Source organism: Kryptolebias marmoratus, linkage group LG13 (assembly GCF_001649575.2).
Source record: "Kryptolebias marmoratus isolate JLee-2015 linkage group LG13, ASM164957v2, whole genome shotgun sequence".
Lineage (NCBI taxonomy): Eukaryota > Metazoa > Chordata > Actinopteri > Cyprinodontiformes > Rivulidae > Kryptolebias > Kryptolebias marmoratus.
This window is the reverse complement of record NC_051442.1, coordinates 3,256,459-3,271,419: the sequence shown is the minus strand read 5'-3', so window position 1 is coordinate 3,271,419 and position 14,961 is coordinate 3,256,459. Positions and strand designations below refer to the sequence as shown.

At 40.3% G+C, this 14,961-nt stretch overlaps 1 protein-coding gene across 1 annotated transcript; it reads left to right on the top strand.

The window, feature by feature from the left end:
• The first annotated feature begins 2,468 nt into the window (after window positions 1-2,468).
• Window positions 2,469-14,947, top strand: LOC108248146 (cullin-5). Its single transcript, XM_017436706.3, has 19 exons — window positions 2,469-2,495; window positions 4,976-5,085; window positions 5,175-5,274; window positions 5,430-5,606; window positions 5,702-5,843; window positions 6,522-6,667; window positions 7,532-7,612; window positions 7,869-7,962; window positions 8,315-8,445; window positions 9,564-9,671; window positions 9,752-9,816; window positions 9,902-10,034; window positions 10,780-10,911; window positions 11,055-11,178; window positions 12,338-12,513; window positions 13,181-13,342; window positions 13,460-13,578; window positions 14,288-14,411; window positions 14,508-14,947. Exons 1-19 carry the CDS (start codon window positions 2,469-2,471, stop codon window positions 14,700-14,702), a joined length of 2,346 nt encoding a protein of 781 aa, XP_017292195.1. The 3' UTR covers window positions 14,703-14,947.
• Window positions 14,948-14,961: the final 14 nt, after the last annotated feature.

Genomic DNA, 14,961 nt, shown 5'->3' with positions numbered 1-14,961 from the left:
GGGTAAAAAAGATGGATAGATGGATGGATGGAAGTAGTAGTTTATCACAAACAGAATATCATTATGTTGTCAGGGCTCCCACCAGACCCTAAAAAAAACTCCCAGGAGGTCTCATCGCAACAATATCTGACCTGATCTGAGCAGAAAACCATTTAATTCCAGGAAAGTTGAACCTGTTTCTGGTGTCTTTTACAGATCATCATAATACTTTATTGTCCACCAAGCATCCATCAAGATCTCTGCACTGGCTGCCATCTGAAAGCAGAATCTGTCTTACAGTTTTACTGTTTGTATAAAAAATTAAACGGCCTCGCACCACATTATGTAAGTGACACGTTAACCGGTTTGACCCCAGTCAGATCACTTATTCATACCTTTTACATTTTTTCCAAATCAAGGCTTTCTGCTTTCTGTGTTTGTGCTCCAATAAAAGAGAGAAAAACATTTTTTTTTATTTATGCAAGCATATGATTAAGCTTTACTGTTTTGTGTATGTAGTATTAGCACTTTTATTATTCTGCTATTGCTTCGGTGTTCGGCTTCAGGCATAGAATATCTCATGATTATGAGAAAGTATCTCATAATTGCAGAAACTAAGTCCTACTTCTGTGATAGTATCTCATAGTCGTGACATTTTAAGACATAATAATGAGAATCTAAGTCATTATTATAATATGCTGATTCATAATCATGTGATTCTAAGTCATATTTATGTGCTATAATTCTGATATAATATCTCATATTTATGATTTAGAGGATTTTCTCCTTTTAGATGTGAGGAAATGGGCTTACAGGCAGCAGACACCCTTGCATCAAACTCTCCTAAATACAATATAATTTTTTAACTACAGAAATATGTCATGTAAACCACAGAAAACTATTAAGCTAAAAAGAACGTGAAGATCCTAAAATAAAACCTCCTAAGTACAGAGCCCCATAAGGGATATGTCAAGGGAAAAAAACATTACGTTCCTTCGGGCTCAGAAATAATGAAGCCAATACTCCACCGTCATAAAGAGCTACAGATCCAACGCACCGCCTTTATTTTATATAATTTATTTCATGTGAATTGGCAGCCAGTTCAGCTAAACATCTTTTTATTTATAAATACTGTAGCACTCAAGAAAACATACATATTCTTTTGAATATATATATATATATATATATATATATATATATTTGGATGTATTATCTTTATTTTATGTCTGAGTGTAGTATGTTTCACGCTTGATGTTTACTGTAAATAAATGCTTCTCTTCAGATGCTCTTTGCCATCAGGCCGATTCCTGAAGCTGCATTTAATTCTCCACAATCTGTTTGTTTCTAATAAAAACAGCGTTTATGATAAAGACATGTTTCTTGTGAGATCTGCGTTTCATTGTGGGCCAGTTGAAGTCATAGACTCTGCTGAGATTCTGTTTCTCTTTATTGTCTTCATGCTTCACAGCTGATTTGTTTTCTGTCTTTCTTCAGCTTCTGCAGTTTTGTTCCAACACAAATCAATGAGGGGCTTCTGTTTGGTCATTTCTGGTCCAATGCTGCCACCTTTGGGGTATTTTTGGCTTGTTCAGGTTCCATCTTGCCTCATAAAAAAACTTCAGCTTTCATATTGGCTTCAGAGGCTTAAAGGTTTAACTTCTAGGTTTCAACTTCTTAATCAGCCTCAACCAGCAGCTTGCAGTAACTTTTCTAGTTCTTTATTGATTAATTAGCAAATTTATAGTGTACAGTAAACAGTAATTTCAAAAACAAGTGTAAGAACATACAGAAAACCTTGAAAAGGGCCCTGAATGTTGATGAGTCCTTGCAGGAACTGAAAGGAGTCTTGGAGAACCCAGCTGGGAGGCAGGAAGTTAATGTTGTTGCCTCGCAGCTTTATGGTTTCTGAGACGGATCTGTATGACACGAATAATGTATATTATAATTTTCTCTCGTTTTATTCCAAGTTTAAAAAATATATTGCAAAAAAAGCAAATCTATAACAACGAAACGCAAAACTATTGCGAGAAAAGACAAAAAGTTGCAAAAAATGCAAACATATTGCAGAAAAATGCAAAACTATTGCAAGGAAATGCAAAACTATTGTGAGGAAACGCAAAAGGTTGCAAAAATGCAAAACTATTGCAAGGAAATGCAAAACTATTACAAAAAATTGCAAAACTATTGCAAGGAAACGCAAAACTATTGCGAGGAAACGCAAAAGGTGGCAAAAAATGCTAAAATATTGCAAAAAAACCGCAAAACTATTGAAAGGAAATTAAATAATATCCTTTTTTACGACATGTCCCTTACAAGTTTAGTATCCAAGACTTCTCAACAGCTTTTGGCAATAAAAAAAATGTGTGGAAAAACTGCAAAAGTTTATTTTATTTAACGTATTTGAAAATGCAGTCCACGCAGAGCAGCTCCGTTTAAAGCGCCTCTTCTGAAATCTCGCGAGATTCTCCGGGAGGATAAGTTGAGGGAACATGGCGGCGCCGTCTAATTTGCTAAAGGTAGGATCCACAATTGAATTATTCGTCTTCGCCTCTCTGTGAAACGCTTGTCATTTTTATCTCGTAACACCGGCGCTCGGCGCTGGATTTAGCGGACAGCCCGCAGCTCCGGAACGCGGCGGCGCTTTTCGTGTTGGCTCCAACCGGCGGGAGTGAAGTTACGTCGGGCTAACATGAGCGTTAGCCGCCGCTTGTCAGTGATTCCGCTGCTGGCTAAAACAGAGGAGCTCCAGCTGAGATAAACGTGAGGGGGGGAAGAAAAAAAAGCAGGAACGAGGGAGCAGGAGGGTCGCAGATAAATAATAGCCAGGACTCAAACTGGTCGCTTATTTTCCGCTAAAATGAGCATATATATATTTATATTTTGCCTCAAAACTGTGTCATTCAGCAGCTCTGGGATCTGCAGCTTCTTACAGACACAACAAAAAGCTGCATGAAGCAACTGTCAGGTGCTCCTGTGCACCCAGGCTTTCTAATAAACCATAAAAACACAACCCTGTCAGAAATAAACCCTTAAAGCAGGGTGCTCTGCAGAAATAACCACATTTCTTCATATTTTACTTCCACATTCAAACCTTCCTGTTTCTTTTTCCCAAGTGGTTTGGAGCAATATTTGTCTTTTTTTAAAAAGCTACTTAACTCTGGCTTTTATATCATTCAACTAAACTTGCAGGTTGCTACAGAACTTTGTGAAGAACCTGTTTGTTTTCTAATTCTTTAGTGCTCTGAAAATGTAAAACACACTTTTGCAGATTAAAATCATTGTTTTTTGACTCCAACATAGGGTTTCTTCTCAAAAGAAGAAAAAACCCCAACTGAAAACTTGGCATTCAGTGCTGTAGATGATCAACTTAATGCATCTTTCAGGTCTTCTGTCAAATCTTAGCTGTTTTTATGTTGTCCTGTTTCTTAAAGACGTGACTTTCAGATACAGTTTCTCATCTGTCGGTCGTTTTTAAGGCCTCACGTTTTTTCCTTTGTCCTCAACTTTTAACACGTCACGGCCGCACAGTATATCGAAAACTCATAGTCGACGCAATATCAGCGAGCTTGAACTGCGATAAACCGTACGACTCTATTCCAAGTACCACACGTTCATGTTAATAATATATTTGTTCAACCCATCGGACTCCCACTGACCTCACACCTGGTTAGGATGATCGAGATGGAATAAGAGAAAGTGATAAGTGAAGAAAATATGAGTTTATCGCAACCAATATGGTCGTTGCGGTGTTATACAGTATCACACATTGCAAGTTTTCCTAATATCGCACATGTGGGACACTTTGTTGTTGAGTGAAAAGCTCAGGTGCTCTAAAACTGGGCGAAAAAATGGACGAAATCCGAATACACGAACGTGGAAGACCTCCAGAAATCCCAGATAACGATAGATTTGTAGAATGATTTGATTTTAATTAATTTATCCAGTGTTGTCACATTTACTGCTGAGACTCAAACAGTTGTAAATTTTACGAACTTGGATTAAGTGTCGGATTAAGTTGTGGTGTGGAATATTTCTGTAAATGCAAAATGAGGCGTTCAGGGCTCATAAATGTTGGATTTCTCAGCTTTGTTTGTGCCTGGTTTGTCTTTTGTGAGTTCCCAGTTTTAGCAAGTTTATTTCAACATCTCCTCAGTTAATTTACCTTTTTCTTTTTAAAGAGTAGACCGTCTGGTTTGTTGTGACATAAAAAACAACGAATAAGAAATGAGTTCAATAGCATCTCCCACAAACAGATTATTGCATTTTTTATCATTTTGTTTTTACGGTCATTATTGTGTTTGTTTATTTTGCTTAGAAGTTGTGACTTTTTTTTCTCTGTTTTTTTCCTCTGTGAACTATCAGTTGTATGAAAGGTGCTCTACAAATGAAGTCTGATTGATTGCATGTAAAACCATTGAATATTTAATCGATAAGTTCAGTGCTGTGAGCTGTGTGAAGTGGCTGAGATGAGAGGCAGCTTGTCTGAGGCCATGAACGCTCCCTTTGGGTCGGGGATGAGTCTTTGCTTCAAGGGGAGGAGTTCGAGTATCTTGGAGTCTTGCTCGCGAGCGGAGGTAGGATGGATCGGTATTAATGAGGGTGTTCGTGGCGAAGAAGGCGCTGCTGGTCTATCTACGTTCCAACCCTCACCTGTGGTCATGAGATGTGGCTGAAATGCAGATAAGGTGTGGAGCTCAGAGTAGAGTCGCCGCTCCTTCTCATTGAAAGGAGCTGAGGCGGGTTGATCGTCTGTTTTCTGAGCGCCGCTGGGAAGAGGGAGGTCTGGGTTTCCCTCCTAGACCTGAGGCCTCCATGACCCGACCACGGAAAAGTGGAAGAACATTGCTGGACGGATCAGTTCGTCAAGGAAAATAAAATATTTGAGAATACAGTTGGTGTGAAAGAGAAGAAGGAGCAGACCTGCTAGTGTTCAGGCGTGGACACGTGTTTTAACGATACAGGCCACAGAAACCGTAATTGTCCCGTCTGATTCCAGAACAAAGGCTCCCTACAGTTTGAGGATAAATGGGACCTGATGCGCCCCATCGTTCTGAAGCTCCTGCGGCAGGAGTCCGTCACCAAACAACAATGGTTCGACCTGTTCTCGTAAGTTTTCTGTAACTTTAATGCCAGTATTTTTATTTTTTTTTAACAAAAATGACCACTAACATTTTGTCCCCTCTTTGTTTCTGCAGGGACGTCCATGCTGTTTGCCTGTGGGACGACAAAGGTCCAGCTAAGATCCACCAGGCCCTCAAAGAGGACATCTTAGATTTTATCAAACAAGCTCAAGCAGTAAGAGCTCTTTTTGTCTTTTTAATATTCATAAAATCCTCTGCTGGTCAGAACTGACAGGACACATCGTTTATTTATTTTCTGTTATCAGTCAGAGTCGGCAGGTAACTCTGACTCGTTTCTCACCTGTTTTTTTTTTTTTTTCTTTCCTAAAGCGCGTGCTGAGTCACCAGGATGACACGGCGCTGCTGAAGGCCTACATTGTGGAGTGGAGGAAGTTCTTCACGCAGTGCGACATCCTGCCCAAACCTTTCTGCCAGCTGGAGATCACTCTGATGGGCAAGCAAGGAAGCAACAAGAAGTCCAACGTGGAGGACAGCATCGTCCGCAAAGTGAGGAGATCCGGAGTCCTTCTTTTTCACTTGATCGTCACCGGAAAGTGGGGCGACTTTTAAACGATTATTCACTCTCTTTTTGGTGACCGCAGCTCATGCTGGACACGTGGAACGAGTCCATCTTCTCCAACATCAAAAACAGGCTTCAAGACAGCGCCATGAAGCTCGTCCACGCCGAGAGGCTGGGGGAGGCCTTCGACTCCCAGCTGGTCATCGGAGTACGAGAGTCTTACGGTGAGAAAGTGACAGAACGTGTCAGGCGGAGAGAAAAACGGAACCAAAGTGGTTTTTTGTCTCATTCGGTGCTTTCAAAGTGTCATTTGGTACCATTTCCTATAATAATTCAGCATAAAAACACAAATTACGGTTTAAATGACGTCAGATGCATGACTTTATATTAGTAGCATCACCTTATCCTCTCTGTACGCATGTTTGCAAATTCAAAAACTCTTATGTTCTTTATGATTTTTGAGTTGTTTGTTCCTTTCCAAGTGCCAAAAGCAATTTTTGTTTATTGGTCAATGAAGATATAATATCATTATTATTATAAATAGGATTTTTTTTGCATTTATTCACATAAAAAGGGAAATTAAACATGCTAAATTGAACATAACAGATAAAAAAAACTACCATGAATGTTAAAATGATAAAAAAAAAACAATAAGTAACCTAAATAAAAACACTGTTTTTTTATTTTACTGGAAAACTTATAGAAACATGAACACTAATATTAGTAGCAGTTGTTATAAGATGTTTATTTAATGTTGAGATGAAGCTTAATCTCATAAGACGGTTCCAACATTTCGATCTTTCTTGAAGAGCAACAGAACTTTTTTCCCTGCAGTATTAATGTTCTCCTGATGATGCGTTCGTTTCTGATCGTATTGTTTTTCTTTTTTCCACTGTGAGCAGTGAACCTGTGCTCCAACCCGGACGACAAGCTGCAGATCTACAGGGACAACTTTGAAAAAGCTTACATGGACTCCACCGAGAGGTTCTACAGAACCCAGGCGCCGTCGTACCTCCAGCAGAACGGGGTCCAGAACTACATGAAATACGTGAGTCGCCTGCTGCTTTTTTAAAATAAAAAGTGGAAACGTGAGCCGTGTTTGAACAGAGACAGCAGAACTCAACCAGCAGGACGTCCTCTGAGTCCAACAAAGCAGAAGTATCGGGTTCGGTTCCTCACAGTCACGTCTCGGTTAAAGAAATAATAGAAGTTTGCAGTTTTATAATCCATTCTGTGTGATTTAACCTCTTTCATGTTGTGGGAGCACACTTCATACAGACGAATCACAGAAATGGGTTTGGAGCTCTGCATTTATTCGTTTTATCACCAGAAGAACAAAAATAAGCCTATTTAGATAGCTTGTCGTGAAGAAAGAGTTGAGCCAAAAAGGCAAAAACTCTGGATTTCCGGCTCCATCTACATTCCAGCCCTCACCTGAGGTCCTGAGGTTTGGATCAGGACTGAAAGAAGGAGATCCTGGATCCAAGCGGCTGAAATGAGCTTCCGTCGTTGGGCAGCCAGGCTCATCCTGAGAGATGAGGTGAGGAGCTCGGAGTAGGAGCTCCTCCTCATCGAAAGGAGTCAGCTGAGGTGGTTCATCTGATTGGGACGCTTCCATTTGGAGGTTTTCCGGGCATGTCCCACTGGGAGGAGACCTCAGTGCAGATCCAGAACTCCCTGGAGGGATCCTGGATCCTCTCTGGTCTGGGAACACCTCGGGATCCTCCAGGGGGAGCTGGAAAGAGTCTCTGAGGAGAGGGAGGTCTGGGTTCCTCTCCTGGACCTGTGGCCTCCTCGACCCGACCACAGATAAGAGGTGGAAGATGGATGGACGGATATTTAAATTAGGGAAATAAAGAGTTGAATGAAATTAGTAATAATCTTATGTTGAAAAACTGTTTTTTCTCTCCAGGCGGATTCAAAGCTGAGGGAAGAAGAGAAACGAGCTTTAAGATACCTGGAGACGAGACGGGACTGCAACTCTGTACAAGCTGTGAGTAATTTTTACACATTATTGATCCGTATAAAGTCGAATTAGATAATATGTTTCTTAGTGTTTTTTAATGCAATAATAAATGTATTTTCACTAATGTCTAGCCATATGTTTGCACATTTTTAAAAAATAAATAAAACCTTTATAATAAAGTTTCCAATTGTATTGAGCCATCTCCCACACAGCAGCATTTGTTACCGTTTGTTCCTGCTTAAAGTGCTTTTCTGAGGCGCTTCGTCCTGTTTTATCTCCCCAGCTGATGGAGTGTTGCGTCAATGCGCTCGTAACGTCCTTCAAGGAGACCATCTTAGCCGAGTGTCCAGGCATGATCAAACGAAACGAGACGGAGAGTGAGTACCACACGACTGTTTTTAATAAACCTCCAGACCAAAACCTATCTGAACGTCAACCTTTCCTGTGACAGTAGTTGCAGATAGTTACCAGCTTTGTCTCAACAATGAAACTAAATGAAGTCTTATTTTTTCATGTGTAAGGGTAGAGTTTATATTTTTAAAAATTTTTATGCTTAAGACCTTGGTGAGTAAATGATTTGACTCGTTAAAGTCCCAAAGGCAGGTATCGTTATGGTTTAAGATTTAACTGATCAAACTATAATGGTATTCATGAAGATCAGTGATAAAAACACGGATTGAAGACGTTCGCTGTCTTAGCTCCAGTTTTCTCGTCTTCTTTCTGTCGCAGAGCTGCACATGATGTTCTCGCTGATGGACAAAGTTCCCAGCGGCATCGAGCCCATGCTGAAGGACTTGGAGGAGCACATCATGAGCGCCGGGCTGGCTGACATGGTGGCTTCAGCAGAGACCATCACGTCTGTGAGCGCCTCACTCACATACAGCACAGCAACACTTATGTTTCGCTTTAGAAGAGCCATTTAAAATAGGACTTCGGCTGATTTTTGATCATTTTTTTGTCTAGTTCTTGTATTTAACTATGACATCTACAGCACATGAACAGTGTCTGAAAGTCGTATCTTTAGAAAATGGGTAAAATGAGAGACGCAACATCCTTCAGATGCTTTAATTTATGTCAAGTTTTCAGCTAATAGCTCTTTCGGAATCACCTTCTTGGGGCTAAAACCCTACTTTCTGTCTGTCAAACTGTGTTATCTTGGTTATTTTTGTAGTTTTAGCTAAATAAATGGGGAGGAATTGTGTCTTTGTGACAAGCTGCTGGTAACAAAGTGTCTAAAAATCCATTTTAAAGTTAGCTCTTAGCGATTATCTATGTGAACATTGAGTTCAGGAGCGTTTTCATGCCTAAATGATAAGAAAATGGTCAGTCACTGGAGAGAAAATTATGGGGCAAAGCAACCAAAGTCCAAAAAAAACTAAGAAAACAAGAAAGTCTGTCTGTTTTGAAGGAAAATCAGAATAAAATAAACAAACGAGGGGTAACAGTCAGGTGCTGTAGATCTGCTAAAAATAAAGACGGGAAAATTGTATTGAGCTAAAAGCTGCTGCAGCATAAATCCTATTATATTTATCACTTATTTGTTGGATTTATTTTAAAGTTTTTGTATTAACTCTGCATCACAGTCTATTTCTGACCTGTTTAAACCTTAAACTTTAACTTAACCCTCAACTAATTAGAGATTTATAAGTTTTCACGCCTGATTCGAAGCATTGACTGTGGGTTTGTTTCATCGATTCTTTTTTGCCTTATTTATTATTTTTAGCATTAATTATCTTGTGTTCATTTAGTTGTAAAGGTGTATAATTTAACTAGCCGGACTTGTAACTTCCTCACATTTGGCTCATACAAACAAAAAGTAAAAGCTAAAGACAACAGATACACGAGGTGTAAAACTAGTGGAGCAGTAATTTTCTTTATTGTTAAACCCACCGATAGTCAAAGTCAAAAACAGTTTTACTTGTTTGTATTTATTGTCTTGTGCTGGATGTAATCTTAGCATTGTTCCGATGTGTTGCAGGATTCAGAGAAATATGTGGAGCAGCTGCTCACGCTGTTCAACCGCTTCAGCCGACTCGTTAAAGAGGCCTTTCAGGACGACCCCCGCTTCCTGACCGCGAGAGACAAAGTGAGTTGGACTTTACTCCTTTGCCCGTCCCGAACGTTAAAATATGACTGTAAATTTATTCGATCCGTTTCTGTCTGCAGGCGTATAAAGCTGTCGTGAATGACGCTACAATATTCAAATTAGAGCTTCCATTGAAACAGAAGGGGTAAGAGAAGTTCCTGTTCCCGAACGGCAGAAGCACTCGTGTGTTTGTCTTTGCTCACTGGGTTTCGTTTTGTTTGTTTTTACAGGGTGGGAATGAAAACTCAGCCGGAGTCCAAGTGTCCAGAGCTGCTGGCCAACTACTGCGACATGCTGCTGAGGAAGACTCCGCTCAGCAAGAAGCTCACCTCTGAGGAGATCGAGGCCAAGCTCAAGGAAGTGGTGAGTTAAAGGGCTGTTTTTTAAATTAGGGAGACGTTTGTCTTACGCCCCTTTTACACGGGCTCTAATTCAGAAGTCCGGCTCTACTCCGCTCTACTCGACTCGGCTCGATAAAGAATGCATCGCGTTCACACCGGCCAGTTTGGTCTGTAGCAGAGGAACGCCTCCTCGTGTTGTGGGGGGCGGGGCCGCGGGGGGGACGGCGCTACCGAAACTTGGCACAAGTTGTGTAAACAACGGAAGCGCTATGGACAACGTTGGCCCTGTGTTGTTGCTGTTTTTTAAACTTATGGGGATTCTCCTGAGACTTCAGGAAGAGAGGCGCAGTGGAAGAAATGCTCTGGATGCCGCCATTGTTGCGCGGAGTAGGACAGCTGTTATCCGCCGGAGATTTCAGGCTTTAAAGCACCTTCAGCTGGGGGACAGACGGCAGAAACGTTGCAGGGTAAGCTAACGCTGTTGTTTATATTCCTACCGTTCGCTCTTTATGCTTGCATCTGGCCACACCCACGACCAATGAGTGAACAGGAGCTAAGTTTGCGCCGCCCACAAAGCAGGGCCGGCCCAGCTGGCCCGACTCCGAAGCAGGGACCAAAGAAGCAGGGCCGACCTCGAAAAAATGCAAATGTAAATGCGCTCAAAGCAAGTGGAGTAGAGTGGAGCCAGGACCTTTAGAGCCCGTGTAAAAGGGTCATAAGAAAACAGGCTTTATCTCCATTATCAATAACTAATTTGCTCTTTGTAGCTTTTAGTGCTGAAGTATGTCCAGAACAAAGATGTGTTCATGCGGTACCACAAAGCCCACCTGACCCGGCGTCTCATCCTGGACATCTCAGCCGACAGCGAGATCGAGGAGAACATGGTGGAGTGGCTCAGGGTACGAACCGCGACGAATGGGTTTTTAAAAACTCTTCCAGTTGTTTTTGTGTACGACGTTTGTCATCATCTTGATTTTTAGAAACGTTTCAAAGAATTGGTTATTCGCTACAGAAGACGTGAGCTTTAACTTTGCTCTTACAGGAAGTGGGAATGCCAGCTGATTATGTCAACAAGTTGGCTCGAATGTTTCAAGACATCAAGGTGTCCGAGGACCTCAACCAGTCCTTTAAAGAAATGCACAAACACAACAAGCTGGCGTTACCAGGTAAAATCTACGTCACACACAAGCAGCTGCAGACAGTAAAACTTTTCACTTGTGTTTATTGTTTCTGATGGCTTCTTTCAGTAATTTGCACAAGACTGAACATCCACAGTGTATATTATCCTTATAGAATCTGGGGTTTCCTACAGCTACAGGTTGCACATCAGTTACAGTTAATTAGCCTGAAGGGCAAAGAGTTGGGTTGGAGCGGCTGAAAAGATACTTTTTTCTCCTTTAGCTGGTTAAAGCAGCGAGCTCAATTATCATTTCTAGAAAAAAAAGTTGCAACGGATTAGAATTGAGCATTGACTTATCTGTTTATGTGACCGCGAGCAGCTCAGACTTGTGCTGAATTTAAAGCGATATTTAAATGTCACCAGGTCCAAACTTGTTAGATCGACGTCAAGATTTGGTTCAGAAAATCTCCGGGACGTTCATTCAGACGCGACTGTCGCAATCAGAAATCAGCAGATCAATAAAAAGGAGGGAAAGTCTGGGGAAAAAGTGTAAATGTGTTTGGTATTTTATTAGATTAAATGATGAAAAGGTGCTTAAATCTGTTTTCTTGTCACCACTGGATATACTGAATCGGAAGCAAACTTGTAGAAATTTAAAACGGTGATAAACTTCCAACCTTTCTTTATCTGGAGAGAAGAAACGGGACATAATAATAAAAGTTATAATAATTATAAATTAGATTTAATGGTGTTTATGGAAGGAATTTTACCTTCGAATAAAAGCAGAAAAGTAAATATGTAGATCAGTATAAAGCAAACATTCAGCAATTTTATTGTCACTCTTTTTGCTGATTTGACTTTTTCATACTTTTTTAAATGATTAAAAAAAACCCCAGTTATGTTGTCTCTCACACACACACACACACACACACACACACCTTATTTTTCTATCGGTGTGTTATTTTCTTGCCAAATAGGGTCATGGTCGTTTTTGTTTCTTCTGTTTACCTTCCTTAGTGGATACTTATATCTGATTGAAATTAACACTTATTATATTTAAATTTTGGACAATAATTTAATAAGCAAACATATTTCCCGTGATGCAAACAAAGAGTTGCACCTTTAATGCCTACGTTTAATTTTACGTCCACCTTCCTTTAAAATGCTTTTATGTAATGTTTGCTGGTTGTTTTGCTCCCCTGCAGCCGACTCCGTCAACATAAAGATCCTGAATGCTGGAGCGTGGTCGAGGAGCAGCGAGAAGGTTTTTGTCTCTCTTCCCACTGAGCTCGAGGATTTGATCCCCGAGGTTGAAGACTTTTACAAGAAGAACCACAGCGGCAGGAAGCTTCACTGGCATCACCTCATGTCCAACGGCATTGTGAGTCTGACACACCTCTGCATGAAAAATGAGATAAACTCACACATTCTGGATGAATTACTCTGGTTTACTGAGTCTCATTAAAAGCTACCATCCTACAAGTTTTAGTTGTTAAGTTTTGTTCTTCTATACAAATATACAGTTGATTAAATCCATTTTTTATCAGAGTGGATATTTGGGCAAAAACGTACCTTCCAAGTTAAATTCTTTTATGTTCATCAGATGTAATGGGTTTTATCATCATTGTGTTTGATTATGGGTGTAATTAAGGTGCATTAAGCTAATATTTTATGTTGACTGATTGATATAAGGCTTTTTATTGTAATATTTATTCATTTGAAACATAGAGACGTGTTCACAGAACTAAAAATTTGGTCTTGAGTTCCTTTTTTTGTTTGTTTTTGGTCAAAAACAAAAAAACTTGAACTCTAAATTCATTAACAAAATAATATTGCTTTCTGTTAATTGATTTAGCTGTTCTTAGGATGACTTTTTAAATTAAACACTGTGATTTTTGTAGTTTTGTTCACAACATACAATTATCCTTTTAAATATTGTTTTTACAAACAACACGAGGACTTTTGCCACCTTGGTACACGTCTAACTGCGACAGCTTTAAACTGCTGATGAGTTGTTGAAAGAAGAAAAAAATGCTTTATTTCTGCAGATAACCTTTAAGAATGAGGTGGGACAATATGACCTGGAGGTGACCACGTTCCAGCTGGCCGTGCTGTTCGCCTGGAACCAGCGGCCGCGGGAACGAATCAGCTTCGAAAACCTGAAGTTAGCCACTGAGCTGCCCGACGCCGAGCTGCGACGCACTCTCTGGGTAAAGACAAAGGCTGGAAACAAAACCGTCTGTTTCTGCAAATTAGCGACAGTTTTTCTTTTTTTTTTGAGCCCCTAATGTTGTAAAAGACACATTTCTGCTCCTCTGTCCTCCCAGTCTTTGGTGGCGTTCCCCAAACTGAAGCGACAAGTGCTGCTGTACGACCCGGTGGTGTCGTCACCCAAAGATTTTGCAGAAGGAACATTATTCTATGTCAACCAGGAGTTTTCTCTCATGTGAGGAGCCTTAAAGTCATTATGTTCAGCATGACTGGCAAATGTTTAACTTAGCTTGCATGCCTAAGAGTTTGTGCGATCTGTTAGTGCTCAGAGTATGTTTTGGGGATGAATCTCGGCTACTGTCACTCCTAATGTTAGCTTGGTATCTCTAAAATTGACTGAGTTGTGGCCATTTTTGTGTTAACTAAGGATAAAAGCCGGGGTAGCCCTCTTGACTGAATTGACTCCAAAAGTTTAGCTGATTTGTGGGTAAAATGTTTCCCCAGAACTTTGTTTAATTCCTGGTTTCTGCAGTAAAAATGGAATATATTGGTGATAGGATCTTCCAAAAGATGTTAAATTCTGGAAATGTTTCTTCAACCAAAAGAAAAATGAAACTCAAGCTTTATATTTTGTTTCTATTTGTGCTGAGTTGGGTAAAACAGCTCTACAGTATGTTAACTTCCTTATTTAAGCAACAGCACAGCTGTAGGACTTTTATCTGCTGTGTATTTACTTCTTTTTCTGTGATTGTTTCATCCTGATAGCTTTAGATTTTGTCCCAATTCTGTTTTTATCTTATAACCAGCAGTATTATTGAAGGAACAAGACTGCCTTGATCAAAATAAGAAAGAAATAATCATTTGTAGCTATTTTTTTGTTTTTTTCTTGCTCTCTGTTTGACATATTCAGCCACACATTAATCCTTTTACGTCCAACTTTACAGAAAAAACTCAAAGGTTCAGAAGAGGGGGAAGATTAACTTGATCGGTCGGCTGCAGCTCACCACAGAGCGAATGAGGGAGGAGGAGAACGAAGGCATCGTTCAGCTCAGGATACTAAGAACGCAGGTAGGAACATGCAGCTCTTCCCTCACTGACAGTAAAAAGTTTTCTGCTGCAGAGATTCAACAAGCAACTTATTGATTTATTTTCTGTAACCTCCAGGAGGCCATAATCCAGATAATGAAGATGAGGAAGCGCATCAACAACGCCCAGCTGCAGACGGAGCTGGTGGAAATCCTAAAGAACATGTTTTTACCACAGAAAAAGATGATCAAGGAGCAGATCGAGTGGCTGATAGACCACAAGTACATAAAGCGGGATGAGACGGATATAAACACCTTCATCTACATGGCATAGCACAGCACATTAGGATGACTTGTGTTAACTTCGGTTTCGGTGGATCAGGCCTGATGGACACTAGAATATTCCAGGCTTCCCGTCCTCTATTGAAAAGAAAAAATATCCAATCTTGTGCAGGGAGAAATGAATTCAAGACTGAGACATACTTATAAAAAAAACGTCCTGCCTTAAACTTGTACAAAAATTAAAAAAAAAAAAAGTTGATATCAAAGCAGCAGTGGAGTCTAGACTAAGTGGTCATAGCCGTTTTTAATCG